The sequence below is a fragment of the Buteo buteo genome, chromosome 7 (assembly GCF_964188355.1).
Source record: "Buteo buteo chromosome 7, bButBut1.hap1.1, whole genome shotgun sequence".
NCBI classification, from domain to species: domain Eukaryota; kingdom Metazoa; phylum Chordata; class Aves; order Accipitriformes; family Accipitridae; genus Buteo; species Buteo buteo.
Window position 1 is genome coordinate 3,351,118 of NC_134177.1, and position 26,572 is coordinate 3,377,689.

Genomic DNA, 26,572 nt, shown 5'->3' on the forward strand with positions numbered 1-26,572 from the left:
GACTGGCAACAGACCACGGAGCAGGGGGAAGGAAGAGGGACATCTCCAGTAACAAACAGGATGACAGACAAGACAGCAATGCATCTGAAATTACTGAGAGACACTATGAAGGAAAATCTTAGAGAAGAAAGAAAAGGATTGATCAAAACAGCACAGTTTAAAACAAGCTTTCACCACTCCCCCTTCACCTGCCAACAGCAGCAAGCATATTACCAAACTATGCAAGATAAAGGCTTGATCATTGTTACCTCGTCAGAAAAATCACAACCCAAAACACATCTCATCCAGACACGGAATGCATTCATTGGCTACATGTTACAAATTAAAGTTCTTCAATTTCCACAGATTTGGCCCAATGCTCACTAGAATTGAGTTTATGTACATCTCCCCAGCACTACTGGCAGGTGTAGCTACTGTAGAATATGTATAATAAAACATTTTTATTGCAGTGATAATTCAGGTTAGCTATGCAGCTGCATTCTCATGAATATTTTTTAAGCATGGTTTTATGCCTTCCCTACACTGAACTAAATTACTGTCATGAGATAAATTGTACCTTTAGTTCTCAGCAGCTTTATGGATTTTCTTAACTGCTCTTCTACATAGTAAAAAAATATGACAAAGCTCCTGAGAGTGGAAGCAGAAGAGCTTAGTGTGACACAAATACACAGTAAAAGATGGCACTAAGGGATGGCTGAGCTGCTAACAATGCCAACAGATGGCTTAGAGCTTCGCTACATCAAAACTGCCTTTCTGAATTTCCATTTTTCCCCCTTTACAAATGGGTGATACAAGATTGTGAGACAGAATAAAAAAAATCCTCATAACTGGTAACTAAACCTAGCTCCACCTTTTACAATCAAAAATACCTTTGCCTTCTATGGCATATTGCCTAGGCTCAGTAATCCTGAAATCCAGGAGATTCATACCTGTTTGGAAACACTTAGTCAAAAGATTACATTTAAAGTAAAGACAAAAATTTCTCTCACCTGGCAGTAGGCTGAACACTGCTAACTCCTTGTTTCTTAGCTTTTCTTTGAGGCGTTGAAAAGCTGTGAAGTACGGTGAAGTAGAGAAAGGTGCTCCCGACACCTCCTCAGCAGATACTGCAGAGAAATATTGAATTTTCAGTCCTGTTTATTTCTCTTACAAGAATACAAGCTGTGACAAACTATGTCAAATGTTCTCATTTGAGCTGTACAGATCCTTGATAGAGGAACCATTAATACCCTGTTAAATGAATCCTACACATTTTTTTCCAACTTCACATTATTAGTATTTCCCTCCTTTACACATGTCATTCATTTTGAGTATTTTTTCCTGAAGGTAAAAAAATGCAGTGGCAAACCACTCTTACTATGCTATGCTATGTTTCCCTATTTATATTGAGTTAAATCAAATGTATATGCACATAAAATCTTGGTAAAATTTCTGTTGAACCACCTTTGTGCAGTGAAGTGAATTAAAACAGATGAATATAAGTATGTAATGTTCTCCTACACTACTTATGTCCTCTTCAGGCTTGCAGTAGAGAGAAATTTGATTTTAAAGTTAACTAAAAAACGATGGACGAAAAAAGTCTGAATAGTTTTTTAATAGTTCATACCTGGTGTATTAATTAGACATTATGCGTATTGCTTTTAATCCACTGATTCAGGCATGGAATATAGGACAATACAATATTCATTATACTTAACAGAAGTTTGCAATCTTTCTGATCAACAGCTGCATCTTCACTCAATTTACAGGGAAGTTTTTTTGTGTAAGCATGTATATTTGGAGTTCTCTTACCAAAGGAACAGAAGACACATTCTTGAGCTTTCCCAAAATATTGTTATATGGAATAATCTAGCAATAGCATAAAAGGCTTCAAACCGTTGTACCAAAAAGATTAAGACAGGGAACATCCTTCCCATGCAAAGAAATTAAAGCAATAAACAGCAGGTAGACACTCTACCTACAAATGTAGCAAACTAGAATAAAATCCTTCCCTCTGGACATCCTTCCTTATCAGCTGTCTTCCGCACAAGACAATGATTACTCCCAATGTATAAGCCTGAAGTCAGTCAGCTGCAGAAGTTGCAAGGAGGCAGCACTCAGGGATGGGAGGAACTTGTGGAACTTATATTGCAATGGTTGTACCAGAAATTCAGCTTTAACTGCTGATTCTCTAGAAGATTATATATAAAATATTAATTCAGGACCATTATTTAAGGGTATAGTGGTAGTTATGTTACTTTTCACGTTCATGTGATCAGTTTGTAATGTTTACTTATGTTTTGGGTACTTTTTCCTCACTAAGGGAATATTTACTGCATTGACTAATGCGCTATTCTTATTCTGTCATCATATTTGCTCCCTCTCCACCAGTGGCATCCTGGGAAATATGGAGATCCTCTAGCATTTCAGCCAGACTGATTCGTGGAGGACCATCATCATCTGTATCACTCTCCACAGGAATATCTGCATCTAAAAAAGCAAATAGAAAAAACCCAACAAACAGCTAAGCAAAGAAAACAAACCCAAAATCCCCTGAACAACCCCAAAGAAGGAAGGGGGGAAAAAAATGAAACCCCAAAACAACCAACCCCTCCTAAAAACCAACAATCCCATGGCAATTGTCCTTACGGATGATGCTGAATTATGTATCAAATCCTTCACCCAACAGAGGTTTTGGGTGTGGGAGAAAATATGCTTCTCCCTCATGTTAAAGGCAAGCAAACAAAACCCATCAACATCTATTCAGTGCATGTGAAATACACTGAATATCTGAAGCTGTTACATTACAGCATTTCTCTAGGCATGAGTAGTTCAAACAATCCAAATACAGAACTTCAGTAAAAATATTGAGTGAAAAATAGTCATGATTTAGTTACATGCAATGAAATGGTAAAAAAGGCCTTACTTCTGTAAATGTTGACATTCTTCCTTATGGCTTCATCTTCTTCGAGATCTTCAAGGAAGTCCTGGTATTGCCTGTAAAAGATGCTTGATGTATTTACTCACTTTTCCTTTGGATTTATGCAAACTTATAAAACAAAATAAAAGCAAAGAAACGAAGCCCCAAGGAAGGACTGCAATCTGCAGTCCTTCAGACATGCCTTCTGATGGCTTTCCTACATTTCCAACTCATTCTGCTTTTTTTTTTTCATTATCACCTGCTGGTTTCCAAATAATTTGTTTAATTTGCCTCTCCTCATTTAACTCTAACTGCCTCATTTTTCCTACTCAATTGAATGTTATTTAGAATCTGCTGTTACTGTATCAGCTTTGTCACTGAACAAACCAGCGACAAGCATGTTTTTACAGAAGTGTTCCTTTAGCCAGACAGACGCCAACTGTAAGCTACAGACACAATGCTTCTGATACTACTCACTTGTCTTGCCATTTAAGCTTTTCTTGTTAAAAACAGAAAAATAGCTTTTATACTTTGCAACAGTAAACCTAAAAAACCTGCAGTGTTATTTCTAAGATTTCAGGGTTCGGTCTGTTTCCACACTCCCCTGTCCCGTTGTTCTGAGTATCCATGTTCCCTGAAAACTTAGCAGTCAAGACAGGATAAGAAGTAAGGTGCAGATGCTTTTAAACCACTTCCTGCACTAGGGAAGCGGGAAAAATGCAGAGATACTGCTCTTCAGAGAACACCGATATCAACCTGTCCCATGAGCCAGTATCACGCTCAAACACACCCAGCAGTATTTGCTTGTGCCTCCTTAACGATCAGCACATCAGCTTAGGCATTACACTGGGTTTATGCTCAGCGGAAGCCGAGAAATATTTTTTCTAGACTTGGCACACTATCCTAGGTAGAAGGGACTGAAAAGCTTCATGGCAGATACTGAACCTTTCATCATCTGTATCCATGCCTTCTCTGTCCCTTTCTAGCTCTTTCAGCTTCCAGTTTCTGCGACGCTGGCGTTTGGTACGGTCGTAGCTCTTCTTTATTAATACCTACAGTGAAAACCAGCACGTATTTACACATACACACCTTCAATACTGATGACACTCTTTCAAAATCCAAAACACCACCCAAGTCTAGACTTGGGCAACTGTAAAATCAGCTAACAAATGGTAGAGTCAGTCTGGCACTCAGAAGTTTTATATAGAATTTATATAGCATTTTTCAATTCAAAAGTTTCCAAACACTTTGGATTATGTCCTGAAGAGGCATACAGACACTGGAGTTGTAATACAGTTTTCACCACACAGTGCATGGTAATTTGAACAAATCCAAAGAGTATGGTAAGTTGAAGTAAATGTATTATTTAACCACCACTTGAAAATTTAAGTAGTGAGAAAATAGTTCTCAAAATTAGATGCTATTCAAATTTTGATATTAATATCCCCTCTTCCTTTAGGCACTACGGAACTAGTGAGTATTCATTATAAAATTATATTCCCTAATACCCCTGGGTAACGCAGAGAACTTTGTACAGAGAAAAAAAATGGTCTTACCACATCAGGAATATTGTGCGGGTTCATCTTATTAGCAAACTCGTCATTTAAGTTGCAGTTCGCCAAGTCGAACCTAAAATGAAAACAGGTATTTTATCCTACCCTTTTATGTAAGTCTACAAAATTGAACTCAATGTATCATATGCGTGTATTAAAGAGCAGCATACTGTAAGTTACAGCTCCTAAGAAAGATAAATGTTTCCAAATGAAGTGAGGAGCAAATAAAAAATCCACATCAATATGCAGCTGTCATAACTGAAAAACTCTTAGAAGCTGCTGTTCCCAAATTCTGTTCAGTAGCACTCCCCAACCTCCTGAACCCAAACAGCAACATCCACTGAGGTGCTGTTGGGCTCACAACAGCTCCAATAACATTCATGTTTAAGCCTGTTTTAGAATCACCTAATTTGCCTAATCTTACAAAAATTTCACATTTGTCATTGCTGTATACAATACTCCCTATCAAACAAAAATATCTTCCCTGCTATTTTAAAAATCCCTCCCATCTATTTGTGTCTAAACCATTATTCCAATCTGCACGCTAAAGTCAGTACTTCAGCTCTCTTATTACTAACAGCCCTCTTCACATGATGACTTCTGCTAGAAAAAAGATTTCCTGTATTAGGACCATCTCTTCGTGGCCAAAATGAAAGATTCTATCCCTTTTGCCAATTTCATTGAGAAATCGGAACAGTTCAAAATTTTCTTGATAATACGTAAGCCTGTAGAGAATCGAGAGAATTCAGTCATTAAATAATCATTTAATAAAAACCAAGAAACAGAACAGACCCCAAGACAAGGTCGCCAGGATTCAGAATGTGCCCCAAGTGAGTACAGCAGAAATACTGACGATCTGTATTCAACTCCGAGGTTTTCTGTACCCAGGCTTCAGCCAGTGTGTGCTTAAGGAATGAAAAATAAAACACGCTTGTAATCAAATGCAGCTTAACTTGCTGTGCTATAACAACATTTGCTCTGCTATATTACTGTTTTAAAATATATTTCTAATTAAACTTGTATTTCTACATCAAGCATCCAATGTATTGCTTTTTACTCCTCATTTCTCATCTTTACAAAAGTGTGGAAAAGGACATGCCAAGCACGTTTCACAAGAATTCCACGAAGGCTGTTTCTATAACTAGACATGTGTTTTCGTGTTGGTTTTGTTGTTGTTGCTTTTTGGTTTTGTTTTTATTTATTTATTCATTTATTTATTTATTTCATAGCTTTCAACCACATACAGCTTTTGACTGAGAAGAAAATGTTTGGTACCGACGTATTCGTTCTGATTAAAAATAAACGCTTCTATACTTCAACAAAACCAATTTAATAATTGAAGAGTTGCAAAGCTAATATAAAATAATTTCAATAATGATAGTAACACATAGAGTTTAAACTCTTCACCAGAAAAGCATTTCTGAAAGTGGAATTCACGTAATGCCTGTGCAATTTCCAAACCAAAACACTGTCCACATCATTCTGAGAAGAGCTTTTTGCCAATGGCAAGACATAGAAAAGCATACATCTGACTTTGCAAGGTAGAATGATTCAAAACAGAAGTTCAGCTGAGTAGGGGAGGGAGGGGAAAGGAAGGCCCAAAACACTGAATCAAATAGAGAGGAGCTCTTACCTTGTTTGATCTTGCCCCTGCACCTGCACCTTTTTTCTTGTCTTGAACCCTGTTGATATCCATAATGATGAATTCCTCTAGTTGTTTGGGGTGGAACAAGCTATTAAAAGGGTGGCGCCAGTAGGTATTTCCGTCAATTTCAGCAACTGGAAAAAAACCACCAGAATGGACAATCACAAGGGAGAGAACTTCTTCCAAGAAATTAAAAGGAAAAGAAACCATTAGCCAAAATTAAGGCAACTGCCAACCGCATTTTGTTCAAGTTTGCTATTGTACCACAAGTATTTAGGACATGACCCATATTGCAAACTTGTGCTACAAGAGCAGTTGATCTGTGACAGCCAGATCACCTATTGCATGTCTAAAGCAGAGCTTACTAGCAAATACCAACCAAAGCACAGTGCTTCTGGTACCGAAGTGGCAAGAATCATAATCCAGAGAAAAACTAGATGCCATCTCATTTTAGAGGAATATAGCTGACAAATATAAGTGCTTAGCCTAGAACATCCATGAACTTAAAACTGAACCTGCACATTTTGCCTAGGATACTACGGAAATCCAGCTTAGGGAATTGCGTCTTAGTTTACTATTAAATTTCTACGTCAAGGATTGTACAGATAAATTTACAACATTAAGGTCTAAAAATACAAGATTTCATAAAAACAACCAGAAACCCCATTGTGCCAGCAGAAAAATCAGATGCTGCCGTAGTGCAGAAAAGAACCCCTAACTTACTCTGCAGTGTGCTAGGATCGATGAGGTGGATGGTACTTGTTACTCTAATGCACACACAGATCTGGCTCATGTTACCGAGACTCTGCGCCAGTTTTGGTGACAGACATACAACATTGTCCTGCATACAAAGAGAAAATAATTTACACTCATATTTCCTTAATTCTTAATCAAGCCTTTAAGAAATCTGAAATAGATTTTTAAACTTTGCATTTTCAGTTGTCCACCCAATATCACCCAATAACTTCCTCAAGATAGCTGCTATCTGCACTTCCCATGCTTCGTGGGGAGTGGACCCTCCCCATCCTCCCAAACACCCAATAAATCAGGCCTCCATCACCAAAACCAAACCCTACTCACTTCACACATTACCCTGAAGATGAAATAGAGAGAAGGTACCTTGCATATTGGAACAATTTCCACAGAGAAAGTGCTTTTGTAATTGTAGACGTTACTATGAATATCATGCGAAATCAAACGTTGGGATGATTTTGATCTATAAAACATAAAAATAGAGCCTTCAGGCAGCAAGAAGGACATTACTTGAAACAGGAGATAATGAGCACAAAGTACAGCAATGAAAGTATATAGCTATGTACTACAAATATAAAAATTAAGGAAATAGGAAAATGCATGAGGGTTAGTTTTACAATGGCTAAGTGGAAAACATGGGACTTCTTCTATAGAAGGGATTTTGTCTGTTTTAACTAGAACACAGGTTCCTTACACTTTCACTTACAAAATTCTTTAAAAATGAAGGATAAAAGACATTTCCCAAAAGCTTCTGAGTACTCAAGGCAATAAACATAAATAATATACCTAGATGGAACTGTACACTGAAGAAAGTCTACCATCTTCTGGGCATGTTGCTTTGAAGAATAATAAAAATCCAGGCCATCTTAAAGAAAAAAAGCTTGATGAACATATCTATTTCAAGTACTATGTTTTTTTTTTTTTTTCAAATACAATACATAGGCTAAATAATCTGCTGCTTATCTGTACATAGCTACTAACGCAAGCACTCTTCCAATATAAAACAGGTTAGTCTCTTCTACCTCAAGACGAACAAGCCACCTCACTTACCATGGATTTCTTTGATGCGAAGCGTATTTTGATGAAGCCTGTGTTTTAAAATCAGCTGCTCCAAATAGTAGAAAGTCTTCTTGTGCAGAGTCTAAAACCAAACAAAGATAAAATTATCAAGGTTATTTAAGAACTGTCTAGTGCAAATGCAGTATCTCTGAAGAATAAACATTTATATGAAGAGATCACCTGGAGAAGGAACAGTCCAAAGTCTATTCCAAGTAACCAAAAAGATTTCAGAGATGTGCTCTATATATACCAAATAATTTAAAGTTTCCGTTTCTCATTTTTGTGTAACTGGTTGCTACAGATACTAGTTTCTTTAAACAAGATTTAAATATTTATAAACAATCTGTCCCACTGTTTCTAACACTACCTTAAAATACAGAAGGATATTTAGTAATTCACACAAGATCCTCCTGCCAACCATCATTTAAAAAGAATATGCTATTAACACTGGACAGCAAAGAAAAAGTTTTTCTAAACTAAGATCAGTAAGAAAAAAACCAAACCAAACCAAACCTTGAACACAAAATGTATCACCGTGGCAGTGTGCTAGTGTGAGTACATCTTTTTCGGAGAAAATCAGAAAACCACCCAAATACTTGTCAGCCTGATTGTTCTGCCACGAACAAATGAAAATTCAGTTTGCCTCTACCTTTTGTCTGACTTGCACTACAGCTTTCCAGAAATCCTTAGCTTCAATCCTATGACAGTCTTCACACATTTGAGACTGAACTATAAATTCCACCACAAATACTTGCTGAAGAACCGCTCCATTTATCACCTGCAAAACAAAAGTTTAAAAGGCTTCCTCATTAGTCCTGTCAAGACAGCTAGTTTACCACAGCATTCTGAAATAACTTCCATACTATACTAAAACTATGTGACAGAGCTATATGTGGGTCACATATATTAGTAGTATTTTCCCAGCTTTACTGGAACAGCTGATAACCTTCTTCAAACTGCGATGAATGGCACTTCAATGACAAAATTTAGGCAGGATGAAATCAATATTCTTTCAAGATCAGCCAGTAAACACATGCTGGATTTTACCAAAGAGAACCACTTACCTAGAATGCAGTAGTAGTAGTAATAATAATAATTCATACTTTTTGCCATAAAAGCTTTTTAAAAGCCACATGCAGAATACTGTACTCCAATTACCTCTTTCTGAACAGTCAGTTTCAGCTTCAGCCTCTTAGAATGTGGTTCGGTCCAAATAAAGCCTGCATCAATCAGCCGGACCTGCCAGTGGGAAAGGACAAGAACTCAGCTACTGCCAGCAGTTGTGCTAGTACATGTGTTAAAAACGTGCACCTCTAATTACCACAAAACACAAGCTTATGGTGTAGTTCATAGCTTCTCAACCAACTGAGGAGGTGAAAAACCTTAATTAAAAGCATATGTATCAGTATACCAAACCCAATTAATAACGCTTAGTTAGAACACAGAGTCTGATCTACCTAAAATAATGGTGATGCAGCCTCAGACTGTCACACCAGAGTAACGGAATACACTATTCAACAGCATCTCTGGATGCCATGCAATGATGAATTTGGGTAGCATAACGGTTTCCTCGGGACTGAAGAGCCAATTTAATCTCTAAAACTAAGAACATGCAAATTTACAGCAGCAAAAGATATTTTGTATATTTAAGTACTGACCCAATAGCAAGAAGCTCAACAAGGCAATCTAATTCAAACCTTGATCACTGCGGTAACAAAACAATTTTTTTTGCCTAAACCACTATCTCAGATTTTTTCATCTGGTAAGATTCTGAACCTAAGAGATACTTTATGCAACTTAAACATGCGGCTTTCAATTTAGTCTACATAGAGAGCTCTGCAATCCTCTTTCATATCGTCATAAACCAGTAAGAGCAACTGTATAAACAATTTTAAAAATGTGTAAAAAGAAAACTATAAAATGAAGGTACACTAAAAACGTGTTAGCTTCCTTTGGTTAATTACGCTCAACTCCCATCTATACAGCAGCAATTGCGCAGCACACTGTATGCTCTGAATCGCACTGCAAGAGCCTCCTCAGTACGCTTGGAAATTTTTTGTTAGAGCTGAGCCTGTCCTTACCGAATTGTTCAAAATTCTAGCATGTTCAAAATTCTACGTTTAGTATAAATGAGTTGATAAGCTCTACACAAGTACAAACAGCTGCTCTGGAAGGACTGAACCCTGTTTAAGTTAGCTGGACTTCACTTTATGCAATACCAATAGACACGCTATGCAATACCGATAGGATTGGGTACTCACCTTGCTCAGTGAAGCTTTGATTTTCTTAAGACACAAAGCAAGAAGCTCTCTTGATTCTAAGGTACACTGAATCCAGGTTCCTGGAGGCTGAAGATACCTATGATACAGGAAGCGTTTTATAGCACACTGAAGCTGCTTCAGCAAATTAAACCACTCAAAAGATGAGCAGGTATTTCCCAAGCTTTCAGGTTTAGTATCAACTACGCACCTACAGCTTTTGCCTCCCTAAGTGTTAAGATTTGTGCATTCCAAGTGCATTCACACTTTTACTGCCATCCTTACCGACTCGCCTGCTTTTTTTTTTTCTTTCAAGGGCCATACACTCACTCATTGATTTCTTCTAGACCCTACACACCCACAGCCTTCTGCTTCCTCAAGGAAAGAAATACAGGAACGTGCTGAAAAACCTCAAGAGACCAGGCGAGAAGATGCGCAGCGGCGAGAGGTCTGTCAGACGGCGGCCCTGCTTTCCAGCCGCAGCCACCACACCGAGAGGGCCCGCTTCTCCCGGGGTAGGGGGAGAGGGGCCCGGCTGCCCACCTTTCGCACTGCTTGCAGAAATGGAGGGTCCCCTGTTTGGGGATCCCCTCGGTGATGTCCACCTGGGCCCGCAGGCACCCCACGCACATGTTGGCCGGGTTGGGCGGGATGGGCACGCCGCACTGGCAGCAGAGGCTGGAACACAGGGAGGAAAAGTCAGTCAGAAACAGCAACTCCGCTCTCGGAGGGGACCGCTACGGGAACCCACGGGGGAAACCGAAGGTAGGCGCAGGCTTTTTAATTTAAATTTTCTTTTTAAAGAGAAGCGGTGGCCTAGGAGAGCCGTCACCCCCGGGGTTCCTTCCCCCCCTCACGGCAACGGGACACCCTGAGGGCGAAACCCGACCAACAGACCCCACCACCCCCGGAGCCCGCCCGCCGCTTACATGTTGCCCTGAGTGGGGGCCGGTGGTCCCGTCAGGTACTCCATGGCGGCGGCTGCCCACGCCGAGCCGGGTTCCGGGAGGGAGAGGAAGGGGAGGAGGAGGAGGAGGAGAAAGAGAAGGGCCGCGGTCCCGCGAGAGGCCGGGCGGCCACAAGATGGCGGCTGCCGTTCCCGCCCGGGGAGCAGCCTGCGAGTAACGTTAGTAGTTAGCGAGTCTTTGAAACGTCAATTCATTTTTATTTATTATTTTTTTTTAAATTATGGGATTTGATCCATCCCTTTTCCTCCCACACCCCGCGGGGCGAGCCCGTGCTGCCGTTGCAGCAAATGGCGGCAGTGGAATACAACCTCGGCCGATAGATTTATGTCATAAATTTTTTTATTTTTTTTTTTTTTCATGGAAATGCGCTTTATTCGTTTATTAGCACGGGGACTGACCTGACAGGTCTTGCACGCTCGCAAATCCTGCTGAAATTGGTGCGGACTGGTGCTGTCAGCAATACACGAGGAGGTGGCCCTTTTCAACAGGAATTAATTTTTCAAGGGTGCTGCTAATTTATCAAGAAATACTGCTTTGAAGCAGTTTCATCATTGTTTTAACCTGTTAGTCAACTGTGGCTGGACATCTCCAAACACTTCTTTAAGCACATTTTAAAAAGAATTTCCAACTTTGGTGGAAAAAGTAAGAATAGGGATGTTTGGCATTAAATTTATATCACTTTCAGTACTGATTTTGGAAAGACTGTTATCTTCCAGTTTCAGAATTAACTAGCTACCTTTTGCATCAGCTGGCAACTCCTCATCACTTTGTAGAAATGGGTAAAACCAAAGCTTTGGAAGTTCTCCCTTTGTTTAGTCTTTCTGTATCTGAGCAATGAGATCACATTTTCTCCTGAGAACTGATATTACATACAACAGATAGTAGAATAAGAGGACATTATTCTAACTGATGTCAGTAATCTACTGACTTCTTTTTCATGATGGCCAGTTCTTAGCAAAGCCTTGTTGGGTTTTGAGAAAACTTATTTGAAGTTACATTCTATAGAAAAAAAAGAAAATTACAAGTTTTAAGAGTTCGCCTTCCAGACTGGCGCTTGTCTCCCAGTACAAAAAAGACTTGGTAAACTGGAGTGAATTCAGCAGCAGCCACCAAGACGGTCAGGGCTGGAGCCCATTCCTCATCGGGGAGCGTAGGAACGGGGTCTGGCTCAGCCTGGAGAAGAGACGGCCTTGAGGGAACCTAAGAGCAGCCACCCAGCCTGATGAGGAGGTGATGGAGGAGAAGGAGTCAGGCTCTTCCCAGGGGTGCATGGCGGGTGGATGAGAGGCAACAGGTGTAAGCTGAAACAAGAAAGATTCAGAGTGGTTTAAGAAAAACTTCACCATGAGGACAGTCAGGAACTGGAGCAGGTTGTCTATGGAGTTGTGCAGTCTCTGTCCTTGGAGGGTGTCGAGCCTAAGCAGGTTAAAGTGCTAAGCAACCTGCTCTGGCTTCATGTCGACCCTGCTTTGAGCAGGAGGTTGGACTAGAGACCTCCTGAGGTCCCTTCCAGCCTGCGTGATTCAAAACAATTAATATCCGTCTTTTTGAATACCAAATATCCGAGCCTGGCACCAAGTTAACAGCACCAAGTTTCTCCTCTCTGCTTCACCTATCACCTTCTCTGAAGGATTGTTCCTTCCCCTTCAGAAAGAGGCTTTTGAGTTTCCCCAGGGGAGGACAGCAGGATAACGAATACCTTTCTCCCTGGGTCCGTTGCTAATATGGCTTACCCACAAAGCTAAAAAAAAACTTTACAGTGAGATTGTTGTCAACTATGCTGTCGTAATTCATTAATTAAGAGTTACATAATACTTTGGTTTAGAAGAAGGAGTTGGTACAATCCATTTGGGTTAGATTCCATTCGTGGTGTACAATAACCAACCATTCCCTTTGGAAAAGAGGAACTGTCATGATATTAAGGTATGTTTGCCGGTCAACGTTTGTTTTCTGCAGATTTACAGTTACGATGGAGAAAAGTGGAGCTGAATTGCATCAACACATTCTGTGTGGTTTATTTAATGTGGCAATATCCTGATGGAAGGGAAGAGTTGTTTTGGTTGCTTTAGAGTTGCTTTGGGGACTGAAAATCGTAGGCTGTCGAGCTGTCTGACTTGTTTTTTCTTCTTTGGCACATTTTTCTTTGGGCTGCTTGTGTTCACAGACTGTTACTCAGTTGTGCTCCTTTGAAATTAAGTTTCTTTGCAGGCCTCTCTGGAGACTTACTATGGACCATATTATTAAAAAAAAGAAAAAAGGAAAAAGCAAAAAAAAAGATAAAAAAGTGTTTCCCTGCACTGAAGTTTCATTTCTATACTCTTCAGAACCCCTGCTGCGCAGTGGGTATTATATAGTTTTTACTTTCAAGCCCTGATGAATCACTCGATCTTTGATTTCTTTGATTTATGAAATAATACACTTCCTGTGAATTCCAGGCGGTAACTTGGCAAGTCTCACGTTGCAAGAGGGGTAAGACAAAGCTTGTCATTTATAGGAGCCAGATCTTCTGTGAAGTCACTGGGAAGAGAATTTGATCCTAATAATACTTTAAATGTTCCCACTGCAGATTTATTTTCAGCTGCAATTTTCTCCATCTTATTTCGGTGCTAATATACTAAACCCTACCTCAGCTCAAGGCACAGCCACCATCTACTGCCAGTTAGTATCAGAACTATGTTCTTTGTAGTCAGCAAGGTACTTTGTATTGCCTCTGCAAGCTCTTGTTCCCCAATGGCTTCCACCCATCCAAGTAAAACTTGGATGTTTTAATCAGTCAAAGTATTGTTATAATCTTAGCACCACTTCTGAAAGATTTTACATCTGTGTACACAATAAACAAGATAAAAAGCAGACCACAGAATCCTGGAGAACTTTAGCAATGATAGGTGTGGATTTCGGAACTTATTACGTGGACTTTGGCCGTGTGATGTGGACTGAAAATATTTCACATCTCTTCCTAGTGAGGATCCAGTATTCAAAAAAAAGCCAGTATTATTGTAGTTGTCAAGATGGATATTTCCTCTCAATCGGTGGCATTTTTAGGAATGGGTTTATGGGTAAGACCTTACCTGCTACAAGCTGGCACTAGCCAGAGATCTGAAATCTTAGGGAATCATTTATACTGCAAATCATTTAAGAGAGGGTCAGATTTGCATAGGTATGAGTATTAATCCTATAGGCTGTCGATTTCTTCTGAGCGTGCAATCACCACATGTCTATGGTAATGCCCATAGAAAAAATGATGGACATGGGTTTATTTTTCAGCCCTGTCAAGCTGCATAATCTTGATTTGTGGTGGTCCAGATCAGTCTTTTAAATTAATACACTACATTTGGGAAGATCACCATGCATTTTTGCCATTGTATGCTAGTTACTGTCTTACTGATACTGCAGCCAGACTCAAAGGAGCCACGTAGGATATATGACAGGCTTGGTGTGCCTTCAAAACCAGATATGCCATCTCCTCACGGCCCTACCAGCTGCAAAGGGAATGTATGAGGGGCACAGAAGGAGATGCTGGGTTGGAAGAAAACAGCGCATAAGTACATTTGTGTGATTCTTCACTGTTCTGTACATATGTTGGGCAGCCACGGTTATAGGAGCCAATATAAAACTATAGTGTGGAAATCGAAAAATTGGGTTTGGGAGTGTTCAGCTGTGGTCTGGTATAAATGACCAGGGGAACACAAGGCAGGAAAATAACTATGAATATGCCCAGTTACTGTTTTAAACGGGCCAGAGAAAGATGGGGGGGCCTGGATTTCAAGCCAGTCTGGATATGTTGCTGCTGTATGTGTGCTCTTGGCTTAATTCTCATTCATTCTCACTGAAACAGCCATGCACTGCTTAATGGCATATATAACACAGAAGTAAGAAAGTGGCAATAACTGCTTACCTTCCTGGAAATAAACCTACAGGAATTATACTTCTAATGTGGGCTGAGGCTTTGAGTGTTCTTTTCTTTCCCTGCAAATGTCTCTGGAGCTGTTATCTAAAGTGCAAGATGGTAACTCATCAGGACATTTCAGTTTTCACAGCTCCATTTAATTTCCCTTTTCACCCAGGAGCTGCAGGAGTTATAAGACTGTGTACAGGCACTGCCATGAATTTAAAGGTGGCTTTGTAAATTCTGGCAGCTTGGGTGATAAAGCTGTCAGGTCTCCACCATCAGCTACTCTAGTACTAATGATGGAGAGTGGAAAGGGTGAGGGTGAAAAATGTTGTTCCCCCTTCTGTGACTGCTGCTGTCTAAAACTGTATTGGCATTTCAATGTATGACTGGTTGCATGGAGTTGTTAATTACTACTTAGGATTCCCTAAGGTCAGAAGCATGGCAAGCAGTGTGCATAAGTTTTTATTTTACATTTTTTCTTCGCAGGATTTGGGGATGTAGAGTGATTTAAATGTTTTGTCACTTTTTTCCATTTGGATTTACGGGCTAGGATAAGAGCGTCTGGGAAATAAATACTCAGTATGAAAAGTGTGTACTTGATAATCCTCTGCGTCTGTGTCTGTGCAGAGCTCACTTGTTCAGATGGGGAAGAGACCCCATTATCGTGGCATCAGTCTGAATGCTGCAGTAGTCACAAAAGAGTAAGCAAAAGGCCCTGCTCTTCAGTGGCCTGGGTCCTACAAGCTTCTCTGTACTGTGCATCTTGTCTTTGTGCAGGTCGGTTTTGAGACACGTTGAGGTCCATATAGATCCTTCAAAGGTTGAGGCAAAAGGTTGTACAGTGAAATTTTAAGTAACTCAGTTTCTTCTAATTCCAGTTACAGAATGAGAAAATATGAATTAAAATATGTATAAAAAGCATCCTATAGAAATGCAGAATATATTAATTGACAGTGTGTACAGTACACACACCTCATTTATAGAACTGTCTAATAATTAGAACAGTTGTATAATTAATTCAGTTATCAGTCTATATACCTTATTACATCCCAGAATGAACCTTTTCACTCTTCCATTAATTTTATCATTATCAACAGCTGTAGCAAGATTTTGAAGTGTCATTTTACCCTGATTCATCTTTTCCAAGAGGCACACGTATTTCAATAAACATTATTTTTAATCCCATTAATCCAGGAACCAGTCATCAGAATGATTTGTAGAAATGGAGACAGTATAGAGAAAGAGCTTTTCTGGATGGGTACAGGTTCTGAAGGTGTGAATGGCCATTAGTGAAAAATCTTTTTTTTTTCTTTTTTTTTAAACATATTGCTGACCCTTGGGGAAACTCCTGACTCTGTCCTTTGCACCAGGAATGGTCCTTGCCACTGGGTTCACATCACTAAGCCAGTAGAAATCTAAGCAGAAAAGGGCCAATAGCTTTTGCTAGCAATTAGCTGTTAGGTAAATTTAGACATCTGGTTGAATCTTACTCCAAGTGAAAAGCGTATCAGTTTGCACTGATTTCTTATCTTTCCCTCTGCTGTTTTTCAATAAGTATTAAATATTATATTTAAGCTATATACTAGTTTTCTGCTCTTACTGTTATATTCTTTAGGGTCTATATAATCCATTACCATAAGCACGCTACTTCATGTTATGCTGTATTATGTTTCTTTTATATTCATTAGGCTATCCAAATATTTAACCGATGTGTACACTGACATTTGAATTCTGTGAATGACACTGAACTCATATGCAAGTCAAGATGTGTTTATCCTAAGGTTTGCAATAGATTTTGTATCTGATCTTTAGAAGTACTGCTTAGTCTCCAAGCTACCAAACAATACTAAAGTTGCAGCATTAAAAGGATCTGTGTGATATGTAGTGAAAGCAAGAACACCATTTAAAAACAGTTTTAACATAGGTTTGCTCTTATGGTTATATGTGGATGACTGAGCCCTTGAGTAAATAGCTGTATGTAGTTTGCATGAAAGCTGAAGTGCCAAGGCAAGAAAAACCAGGACTGTTTGTGGAGGTGTGCCAGCCAGAACAGCTGGCTCACAGCAGCTTAATAAATAGAAGCAGCATAGAATGATAAATTCATGGGAAAGATATTGCTGTGATTAATTTAACAGACACCTGAGGTCACTATTCCCTCACGTAAACTGGATCCAGGAAAGGAGGTGGCGAAGCTACCAGAGGAGCTCCTGGGACCTCTTGTCCAGTTAGAGCAGCTCTGACCTTCCAACAAAGAGGTTTTGTTCTGGTCTCGGCTACTGTTTTCATTAGCTGTGTTAATTTAAATGTAAAACTCTCAGGAATTTAAGAACAAAAGCAAACACAGTGTTTTACACATCTTTTATTTTAAATATTCACTGTAAAATAAATTTGGGATTCAGAGCAGTGTGCACAGCTTCTAGGACATTCTGCTCCACCAAGTCACAAATTAATAAAAATACCGTCATTTAACTGTAGAAGTATACTAGCAACATTTGGATGGATACATGGGAAGGGTTGCATAATAACAATGAAACACCTCTATGATCTTTACTGATGTCAAATTTAGTTTTTAAGAGGATCGTAGTGACATCTAGTCTGTATTTGTAGTTGTTGAGGTCCTGTGCATGCATACATTCCTGCCAATTTTACTCCTCTTCCCATTGCATCAAGTAATAATTCGGAGGAATGAAGTCGTTTCCATTCAGAGAGCAGACAAATAATAGAAGCACGGTCAGTACTCAGAGTGAGGAAAAAAAGGTCGGGCTGTGGCCAAGTGAGCTGTTTAAGGATGGAAGGTGGAGGCAGCAGCTCACCGTGCCAGCGGTTCTTGAAGCTGCAGGAGGTGTTCTAGTGCGGGAACAGATGGTGCCTTGCCTGCATGTGGGGCAATAACTCCCAGCTTCCAAATTTAATATGAGCCGGGATCTAGCTCCCAGTGGGGATCAGGCAGCTGCTTTGCTGACCAAGAGGTATCTTCCCCTCCTCAGTTAAGGTTTTAATCAGACATCGCCAAGTGTCCTGTTCCTTTAGGAAAGAAGGGCTCTTATTGCCTTTTATTGATTGCAGCTGTGAAGTTGCAAACTAATACTTTCAACAATGCAGCGCATGCAGAGCTGTGCTTTGGCAGAGGTAGTGCTGTTTCAACTTGACTTCTGTGGTCTCAAGGAGCGACATGAATGGGAGGAATAACATTAGCTAATTCCATTGGGATACAACACTTCCAGGGGCTGCTTTCTGTGAGATAATCTGAACTAACTTTACTGGGATAATGCTCCAATTATTTTCCAGTTCTTGCCTATTTCTTCAATTCCTTGTGAGAAATCCAGTTAGCAATCCAATTACGAGCCACAAACATTATTAGTGCTGAACTTCAGAGGCAGGAACAAAGAGAGCTGAAAAAAAACTTCTTTAAAATAGCTTTGCAACAGAGATCAGCATATTGTGACATTCCACTTTCAGCTGATCAATAGATAAGACCTGTGCGTTGCATCATCAAGCTTTAATGAGCTTTGTCGCAGCACAGATATCTGTGATTTAGTTTCCTTTTAACTAGGTAATGTGTTGCATAAGACTCGCATATAAGACATATTTGATGCAGTGCAGGGCATACTTCTTGAACAGTGTTTGAGAGAGCAGCAGCTTACAGGCAGGCTGTACAAGGGGTACCACAGAGTAACAGGTAAATGCTGCTGTTCGTCAGCAGAGGGGGATAATTCTCAGTCTTGCTGTGTGTTGAAGCAGCTGGGAGTAGCTGGATGCTCAGTGTGCCAGAGGCATAGGTGCTGGTTTTGTGCAAACCCAGTCCTGCTGCTGCTGCAGTCAGAGGCACAGTGGATGCATGCAGCAATTTTGCGCTGAAAGGCATCCTCTGCTTTCTAAATTCCTAGAGCCTTTTAAGAATTACTTCTATGCCTGTCATGGGGTTAGCAGCAGATGAATTTTTCTTGGTAGCCTTTAAAAACCAAAATAACCGAAACCATAAAGTTACTTGAATTGCGCTACTTGAACAAGGAGATGTCCTAGATTCATGAAATAGGATCTTGTGGGTATTACAGGGGAAAATCCTCCTCATGCTAACTTCTGTTCTTCAACAGCTCCTATTACCCGTATTGTGTTTATCAAACATCACAGCTTACTGTTTTTTGATAATCACAAAACCCAAAGCTTTTAGTGTATCATCAGGTTAACTTCAGCAGCTCAGCCTTTACGCTGTCTTATTAACATGCTATATTGTCACAGAAACTCACTTTGGTAATTAATTCTCCATTGCTTTTTAACACTTAGCTGTTCTCCTCAGATTGCAAAGTGTTCCTCTTTTAAAGAGGGGTGGCAGTTTTACATGGCACTGGTACCTGCCTGTCTAACCATGAGAACCTATGCAGAAAGTACAGCCAATTCCCACAGATATGTTCAACTTAGCAATCGCTTTTATTACAATTTTTCTTTTTTTAGTGTAAAAGATCATGATGGGTCTTGTTACTCAGTTCAGCCTTCTTTACCCAGGTTGGGGAACAGCCATGGCAAAGATTTAATTTTAAGCAAAAGCATGGTCAGGAGCCAGAAAGTGTTGCTTTAGTACTGGTATGTTTGTTACTTGTACTGGGATGCACTAGACCTGAACCTCAAACCAAGAAGTAATTGTTTTAAAAAGGTAAATATTTGCTCATCAGAACATGATAGGAATCTTAGAGACTATTGTACAGTAGCAGTTTCCTTTCCACTTGCCTTTTGTAACCTTCCATGTCTCAGCTAAAAACATCTCATCCTGGTAGCTGGCTAAAGGAAACCCGGTGAGAGGGTGGGTTGTGCTGAGAGGAGTGGAGCTGCCAGGAGAGGGTCCACACCAGTGTGAACTCTGGACCTTGGCATCAGTAACATGAGTGTATTTTTGTAGAATTTATATTTTCAAATATTGGCACTTCGAGTTCTCTTATGAGATAATATGAGAGTAGCAATATGCAGGTAAAAATATTTTGCACATTGTGTCTGTTAAAAACCTGTACATAAAAATTGTGGATGGTGTTGGCATTTCTTAGACTTGCCTCCACTCTCTGGCTGGAGACAAAACCAAGCAGAGAAAAAGCCAAAAAACAGTTCAGTGAACTTGCCCTAGAAACAAACCTGTTTCCCTTGTCCTTTGGCTGGGGTGTGCAGTGCTTCTCCTCCCTCCATCACTGCTTTTCAGGGTGGAAACAGAGGACAGGAGTATGGCAGAGGCAGAAGTTGGGTCTTTTTGATGTGGATGGAAGAGCCAAAGATTGACAGTTTATCAGGGGAAGGAGGAGTAAGGAAAGGAGACTTTGTTGGTGGAAATGAGAGAAGAAAAGAAATGGAAACAACAATCTGACTTTGCAAGGGGGCCATGTGGAGGCAACTGGAAAGGGTAGGAAAGGAAGGTGATATAGAACTACAGCACTGGATGAGTTGCGTTGCACCAGACTGGAGCAGCCTGAGGTCTGCTGTAAGTATTCCTTCTCCGGAGCACAGCAGAGGAGAGGCGTTGAGTGGCTTTGCTTTTGTCCAGACTTGATGCCTTCTTCAGCACGCAATGGTAATGTTCCAGCAGTCACTATGCCAACCTTGTTATCGCTGAGATAATCCTCGGAGGCAGGGCTGGACTGCAAAATAGGGGCACTTCAAAGGGGCCCGGGGCAGAAAGAACCTGAGAAAAAATCTGCGTGATTGTAGGTAATTTGTGCCAGAGAGTGTGGACTGATAAATGAAAATTGCACAAACAATCAGGAGAGGAAAACATGGAAGGAGGAGGACAGGGACTCCCTGCCCACCCAGGGGTCCACCAGACCATGTGAGTGTTTTAGCGTTAAGCATCTTACCAATGGTAACCTAGGACACTGCTGAAGTAGCAGGTTTGGTAAATGTAATGGCAGTTCGCTCTTTCTTCTTCTTTTTTTTTTTTTTCCCTCCTGCTTGCAACAGTCCTATATGATGGTATATGCATTTTATAATTATTCGTCAAGATAAATTCTCAGGAAGAGGTGTTGCAATTTTAGTGGGTTGAATTTTTCTTTCCACCGCTCCCGTCTTGCTGGCACATGCACAACATGGAGATCTGACACATCGCTATTAAAAGATGTCTGTGCAGGTATTGCTCAGCTATAAAATTGCAAAACCGGAACTTATTGTCTATATGATAGACTTTTAATGTAAAGGCACCGACTGTAGACTGCTCTTTGTGAGTGGAAGCTTTCAAGGCTGATACGAATGCTTGCAGCTCATGATTTATTTAGGAGTATATGCATTTATATAAAGGATGACCTCAGTGATGCTAGTTTTGCTATTGAAGATTTCTTGGGAAACACAGGCCACGTTCCCAGGGCTGCTGCAATAAGGTGCTTATTTCAGTGCCCAAGTCCTGTGTTCTTGTAACAATGTTTGGATGGGATGGATTTTAGAGGGCACAGTAATTCTGAATAGAAAGCTGATATTGAACTGGGTATGGGGCTCTGGGGTATTCTGGTGCCACCAAAGTATATCTGTGATGAGGAAGAGCTTTTAGATACCAAAATACTCAGATTATTGGATAGCAGATGAGTCACATCTAGCGAGATGTGAAAAGCTTTAATATGTGAAGCATTTAGCATTTCTTGACGTTTCTCCACACCAAGTGGGAGACAGTACGGACAGCTGAACGCAGCGCTAGATGTAGGTACGCACACCTTGATAGTGGTCTAATTCTACTTGATTTCATCAAGTTGTGCCTTTTATCCTCATGTGAGGAGAAATATTATAAAGGGAAGTAAAAAGTATTCATCTGTGCTGTGGAGAGGGCTTCTTGGGAGCTGAGTATTATTTACCTTGAGTGAAATACCTGATTCGTCCTGTACTTCCCCAGGCAAGGCACCAGCATGTGTGGAGTTGGATGCGTCTACTTGATTTGCACCATTTTTTTCCAGCTGTTACTTCATAAATCAGTCAATCTCTGTGCATTTGGCAGATAATTAGCGTATATGAGCTACCAGGCTTCTCTTGTTGTGCAATTTGTGGCTGTGGAGAATGCAAAGAACTGATACAAGCTCTTTCCTCTGCCAGCCTGATGGGTGAGGCTGTTTGCTGTGCCTGGTCACCCCGTCTTTTAATTACATTGCTGCAATCCTGTTACAGCCCTCTCTGATGTTAAGGTGCTTTATTCTGAGCCTGGCCTTAGTATTTTTGTGTCAAATATTCCATGATGTACATTTTACCTGCATTTTCTCTTCCTGTCCATTTTTTTAAAAAATATCTAAAGCTCATAAAGATTCATGGCATGTAACTCATCCTTGAATATGACCTTGAAATAGTGAGATATTTCTGATCTACTCCATGATTATGAAGCAAAGATAGGAGCTGTCAAAAAAAATAACTGAAACAGCACCCAAGCTGACAATATGTCTATTCTTGACGCTGCCACAATTTACCTTCATTTTGTCCTGTCCTGCCTCTTTGCTCAGTCATTGTAAGCAAAGCAGAATCTGATTTTTTTCATACAGGTTTGCCAGATTTATCCTATTCTCCATCATGTAGATATTTCCTCTCTCCTCTTTGTCCTGGTTCTTGGCTTTTTTCTCATGCCTGAGCATGTCTCAGCAGTAGGATACATATTTTGATGTAAAGGGTATGCATGCATCTTTTTAATTTAACTTTTAAATGGAAACTAATGTGTCTTGGTAATTGAGGGGGGCTATAGCTTATATTAGGCCACATGAAGCAATTTCTACAGCCTGTTTCTAGCTCGGAGCTTCTTATTCTAATCTAAAGGAGGCCTCAGTTATCCTGGTAACAACTCCAGGACAGTCCCACTTCGGGGCTGACTGAAACACCAGAATCAGCAGAGTTTATCAGCCCTTAGCTGTCCTGATGTAGCAACTACTGAAAGCAGCCTCTGAAATAAGGGTGGAGCAGACACCAATGATGACAAATGTGAACTCTCAGAGTTAATTCTTACCTCCACCTGTGAATCATAGCCTTACAGCTAGGGAGTTTCCATATAAGTTGCCTGGAGATATTTTCATAACTTGGGCTCCTCAAATTCAGGCAAAATATTGCTTACTCTAAGGAATAAATATATTAAGGACAAAATTGATCATGCTTTGAACCAAGGTGTCTTTATTTAGTTCAGGCTGAGTTTTCCTTCCTGTGTGTAAAGACAGAGAGTAAAGAGGAGCCCCTTTCATTTTTGGCTCTTGCTGCTGGAATTGTGGGATGAGCTCTGTGCTGTTGCTGTGCGCTCACATCCAGTCTTTGGAGGAACTCGGGAACGTTACAGGCATCTCACCTCCTTTGTCAGTTGACAAACACTGATAGTACACTGAATTTTCACTTTCCTGAGATTTAAGGTAGTTTATCTTACCAGAACGTTTTGGTAATTTCAACTCCCTTGATTCCCTTGACTGCAACAAGTTTGCAACAGGGCTGCATGTTGGGTGAAGTTTGCTGTGGCTGTAGGAGCTGATGATCTGTACTTAGGAGTCTAGCTTTTCTACTGACTCCCAGTTTTTCAGTTTCTGATCAGGTTTGGCTTGGAGGTGTTGGGAGCGCTGATGTGATCTGAATGAGGCACTTCAGGGCTTGTGCTGGAAAATTCTCCAGGCAGCTGGAGACTTCAGTGCAAGCTAAGAAACACTAAGTAATTGAGCTGGCAAAAAGAGATAGTTTTTTTTTTTTTTTAATCGTGATTTTGTATCCCCTTCATCTGACAGACCATCCCACTATCTTTCTGGAAATAATGAGGAGCCCACCTGGTTTTGGAAGGGAGTAGGAGGGGATGTGGGAATCTCACTGGGACGGTAGGACAAAGTGGTGCATCCTTTTTCATGCAGTCTGCTGGGTGCTGGTCTCGGGGCTCTGTTTTTCTCCGCTTCTGGGGATCAATGTCAGCAGCAGAAACTTCTTCAAAGCAGGAGGGCTGTGAAACAGCAATTGCTCACTGCTCAGCCAACCCTAAATTCCATCTGGGGTGACAGCAGCGACAGTCACTTTACAAAGAGGGTGAGTCAGGTGCAGCCGCAGCAGTGTGCGGGACTGGCAATTGCTGCCAGCGGGGCTGTGGGGCTGGGAGAAACAAGAACCTGATGTCTCCCGCTGTCGTACGAGCCCATTGCCACGTGCTCTCGTGTCTCTGAAGAAGGTAACCAATACTCCAGAAAGGAGAGGAGTGGTTATCTTTGTCATGGTTTATCACTAAATTCTGCTGTTGTCAATACCTAGATGCACACAAGGAGTCCAGATAAATGATTTGTTATCTTATGTTGGCTAGGAAGATATCTGGGGTTACCAAACAGAGAGAAATGGGCTCCATGCAAAAAAGCAGTTTGTGGTAGGATATCAGTAACTTGCTGATATAGCTGCGGTCTGGTATTTTAGGAGTAAGTAATTAAAATACTTGGGTAGGGGCTGACTCGTGCACTGCGAGAGGACAGCACTGCTTTTGGTGCAGCATTGGATGTTGAGCGTATTGTGTGATGATGAGAAAGTTATTGCGAGTTCAGTAATATTTAATTTGAAAATTAGCCTTTTGTGTTTTAATTTTCAAATGCTCAGCTTGGCACGATGCCACTTGTCCACGTCTCTGCCCCGGGGTGCAGTAATCCATCTGCAAGAATCAGCCCAATTTCGGCACATGCATTCTGGTGCTGCGCAAGTGTGATTTGCAGTTCGTATGGTTCTGCTGACTGTTACTACACCCTGCTGTACTTCTTTTATGATGGCTTAAATAGTTGTTTTTTTTTTCCTAGCTTCCAAGATAATTAGGGAAATTAAACTCTAGAAATGGAGCATTGCTTAGGTAGAAGGTGAAGGGAGACAGACCCAACATATTGTATTTGCAGTCCTCCTTGGTATGCGCTGTGCGCATGCTGGGCAGGGCTAATTCTATGCATACAAGAAGATCAGGACAACATCTGTCCTTTGCAGTAGTGCAGCAGAAAGTTCCTACCAGAGAGATCAGAGTGATTTCCCTTTACATGCCATTTTTATTTGTAGGCAAGTTTCAAAGAGGTATCTATGTGGAGGCACGTTTCTCATGCGTTACAGTTTTTGGATGCTATTGATTGATGATATCTGTTTGCTGTTTTGGAAGGTTTATCTAAAACAGGACCTTTATAAAAGCAATTATTTAAAATACATTACTGAAATTTTTCACTTGATAAAAACTTTAGGGCCTTTTTACCATTAGCTGTAACTGTATGAAGCATTGTAAGTGAAAAAAAACTTTTTTCACTGAATTTGCATCCAAAGCAATGATCTTAAATTATGGCCAAATAACAGCAATAATAAAACTTGAGAAAAAAAATTGTACTTGAACATCCTTAAGATTTTCAAACTTCATAAAAACAGGGGCTCATTTTTCAGGGATTTCCATGTAGATGAAGTTGGACACTCAGATGATGTCCTGTCTCTACACGTGACTGGTTTGAACCCAGATGACCTGAAGATGTGTAGGATAGGCAACGGCAGCGCTTCCCCACCAACCGCCTTGGACTATTTTGCCAGTCTTTTCTAGAAAGATCAAGAGAAAGGATGGAAACAGAGCTTTCTCTTTCTTCCGCCAAGTAAGCAGTCAGGCCGGAGCCACTGTAAGGCTCCTTGCGGGTATGAAAAGGACTGGGAATATCACACTTCAAATAAGTTAGCACTACATTTAGTCACTGCTCGCGTAAGCTGAGTTTAGCTGGCAGCTGATCATCAGAGACGTCTGCATCCCACTGACGACCCTCTGAGATATAAACTGCTGCTACTCTATTTCAAGCTCTGCATTTTAGTTCATGTGATAAAAGGAGTGCACCAAAATAACTTAGCAATAAGCCTGCTAGATGTGCAGAGTCACTGGTGGTGATGCTGGTCCCTGTGTTCCCTGTGCAAGACCACTGCTAAGGAAAAGGTACCTGGGAAGTTTTTTTTAATAGTCTCGTGTAAAGGCTGCCTGGAGGGGCTTCAGAAGGAAGCTTCTGGAGGTTCATGGTCTGGACATGTGCGTGTGTAGTTGCCCTTGTTAATGGATTTGGGAGGTGATCCATGAAATTGGCCAGGAAGCCTTTATGGTGGGATAAATGCTAGCTTTGATTAAATGAAATTAAGAAAATGAATTTTAAACAAGGGAGGTATGGTGCTGGCCAGCTGAGCCCCAAAATTTCTCAGCACTTAATTTACTGATGCATTTGTACTTTCAGGGTAAATGCAACTGGAACTGGTTCATCTCCCTTTCTGCTTTTGTTTCATTTATCACTGTTGGATTATTGGTTCTGTTTACTCTTAACATAGTCCTTTTTTTTTTTTTGGGTGTAAAAACTTCCAGCTGCTGTGCTCAGCCTGAACTACAATTAGCATAGGGTAATAATGGAGCAATTAACTACAATTAACATGGAGTAATAATGAAGCAGGAGAGAAGAGTGCCTTGCCAAGGTGTTTTATAAAGAGCCCAACACTACACTCTTCACAACAGAGTTGTTGCCCATATGCTGTACATACCAAGCCGTCTGCTGGTGTTACTAGCAGCTCTCTGAAATGCGACCCTCCTCCTGCGGCTTGTTGCTATTACAGCAAATGGTGC

General features: G+C 40.6%; 1 protein-coding gene across 1 annotated transcript; it reads right to left on the bottom strand.

Moving 5' to 3' along the window:
- Positions 1-1,576: 1,576 nt before the first annotated feature.
- Positions 1,577-11,220, bottom strand: NMD3 (NMD3 ribosome export adaptor). Its single transcript, XM_075031337.1, has 15 exons — positions 11,097-11,220; positions 10,711-10,845; positions 10,171-10,267; positions 9,068-9,148; positions 8,559-8,687; positions 7,901-7,991; positions 7,637-7,715; positions 7,217-7,313; positions 6,821-6,938; positions 6,086-6,231; positions 5,245-5,357; positions 4,456-4,528; positions 3,845-3,951; positions 2,906-2,976; positions 1,577-2,469 (listed from the first exon to the last, which is right to left on the bottom strand). The coding sequence occupies exons 1-15, from the start codon at positions 11,138-11,140 to the stop codon at positions 2,336-2,338; spliced, it is 1,515 nt and encodes a 504-aa protein (XP_074887438.1). The 5' UTR covers positions 11,141-11,220; the 3' UTR covers positions 1,577-2,335.
- Positions 11,221-26,572: the final 15,352 nt, after the last annotated feature.

Excerpts from the sequence above, each read along its gene's own strand:
- NMD3 (XM_075031337.1), bottom strand. The coding sequence starts at position 11,140 with ATGGAGTACCTGACGGGACCACCGGCCCCCACTCAGGGCAACAT. Across the intron at positions 7,992-8,558 it reads TAGTGCAAGTCAGACAAAAG|ACTCTGCACAAGAAGACTTT; the intron begins GTAGAGGCAAAC and ends GTTTGGTTTTAG. Across the intron at positions 6,939-7,216 it reads AAATTGTTCCAATATGCAAG|GACAATGTTGTATGTCTGTC; the intron begins GTACCTTCTCTC and ends CTTTGTATGCAG.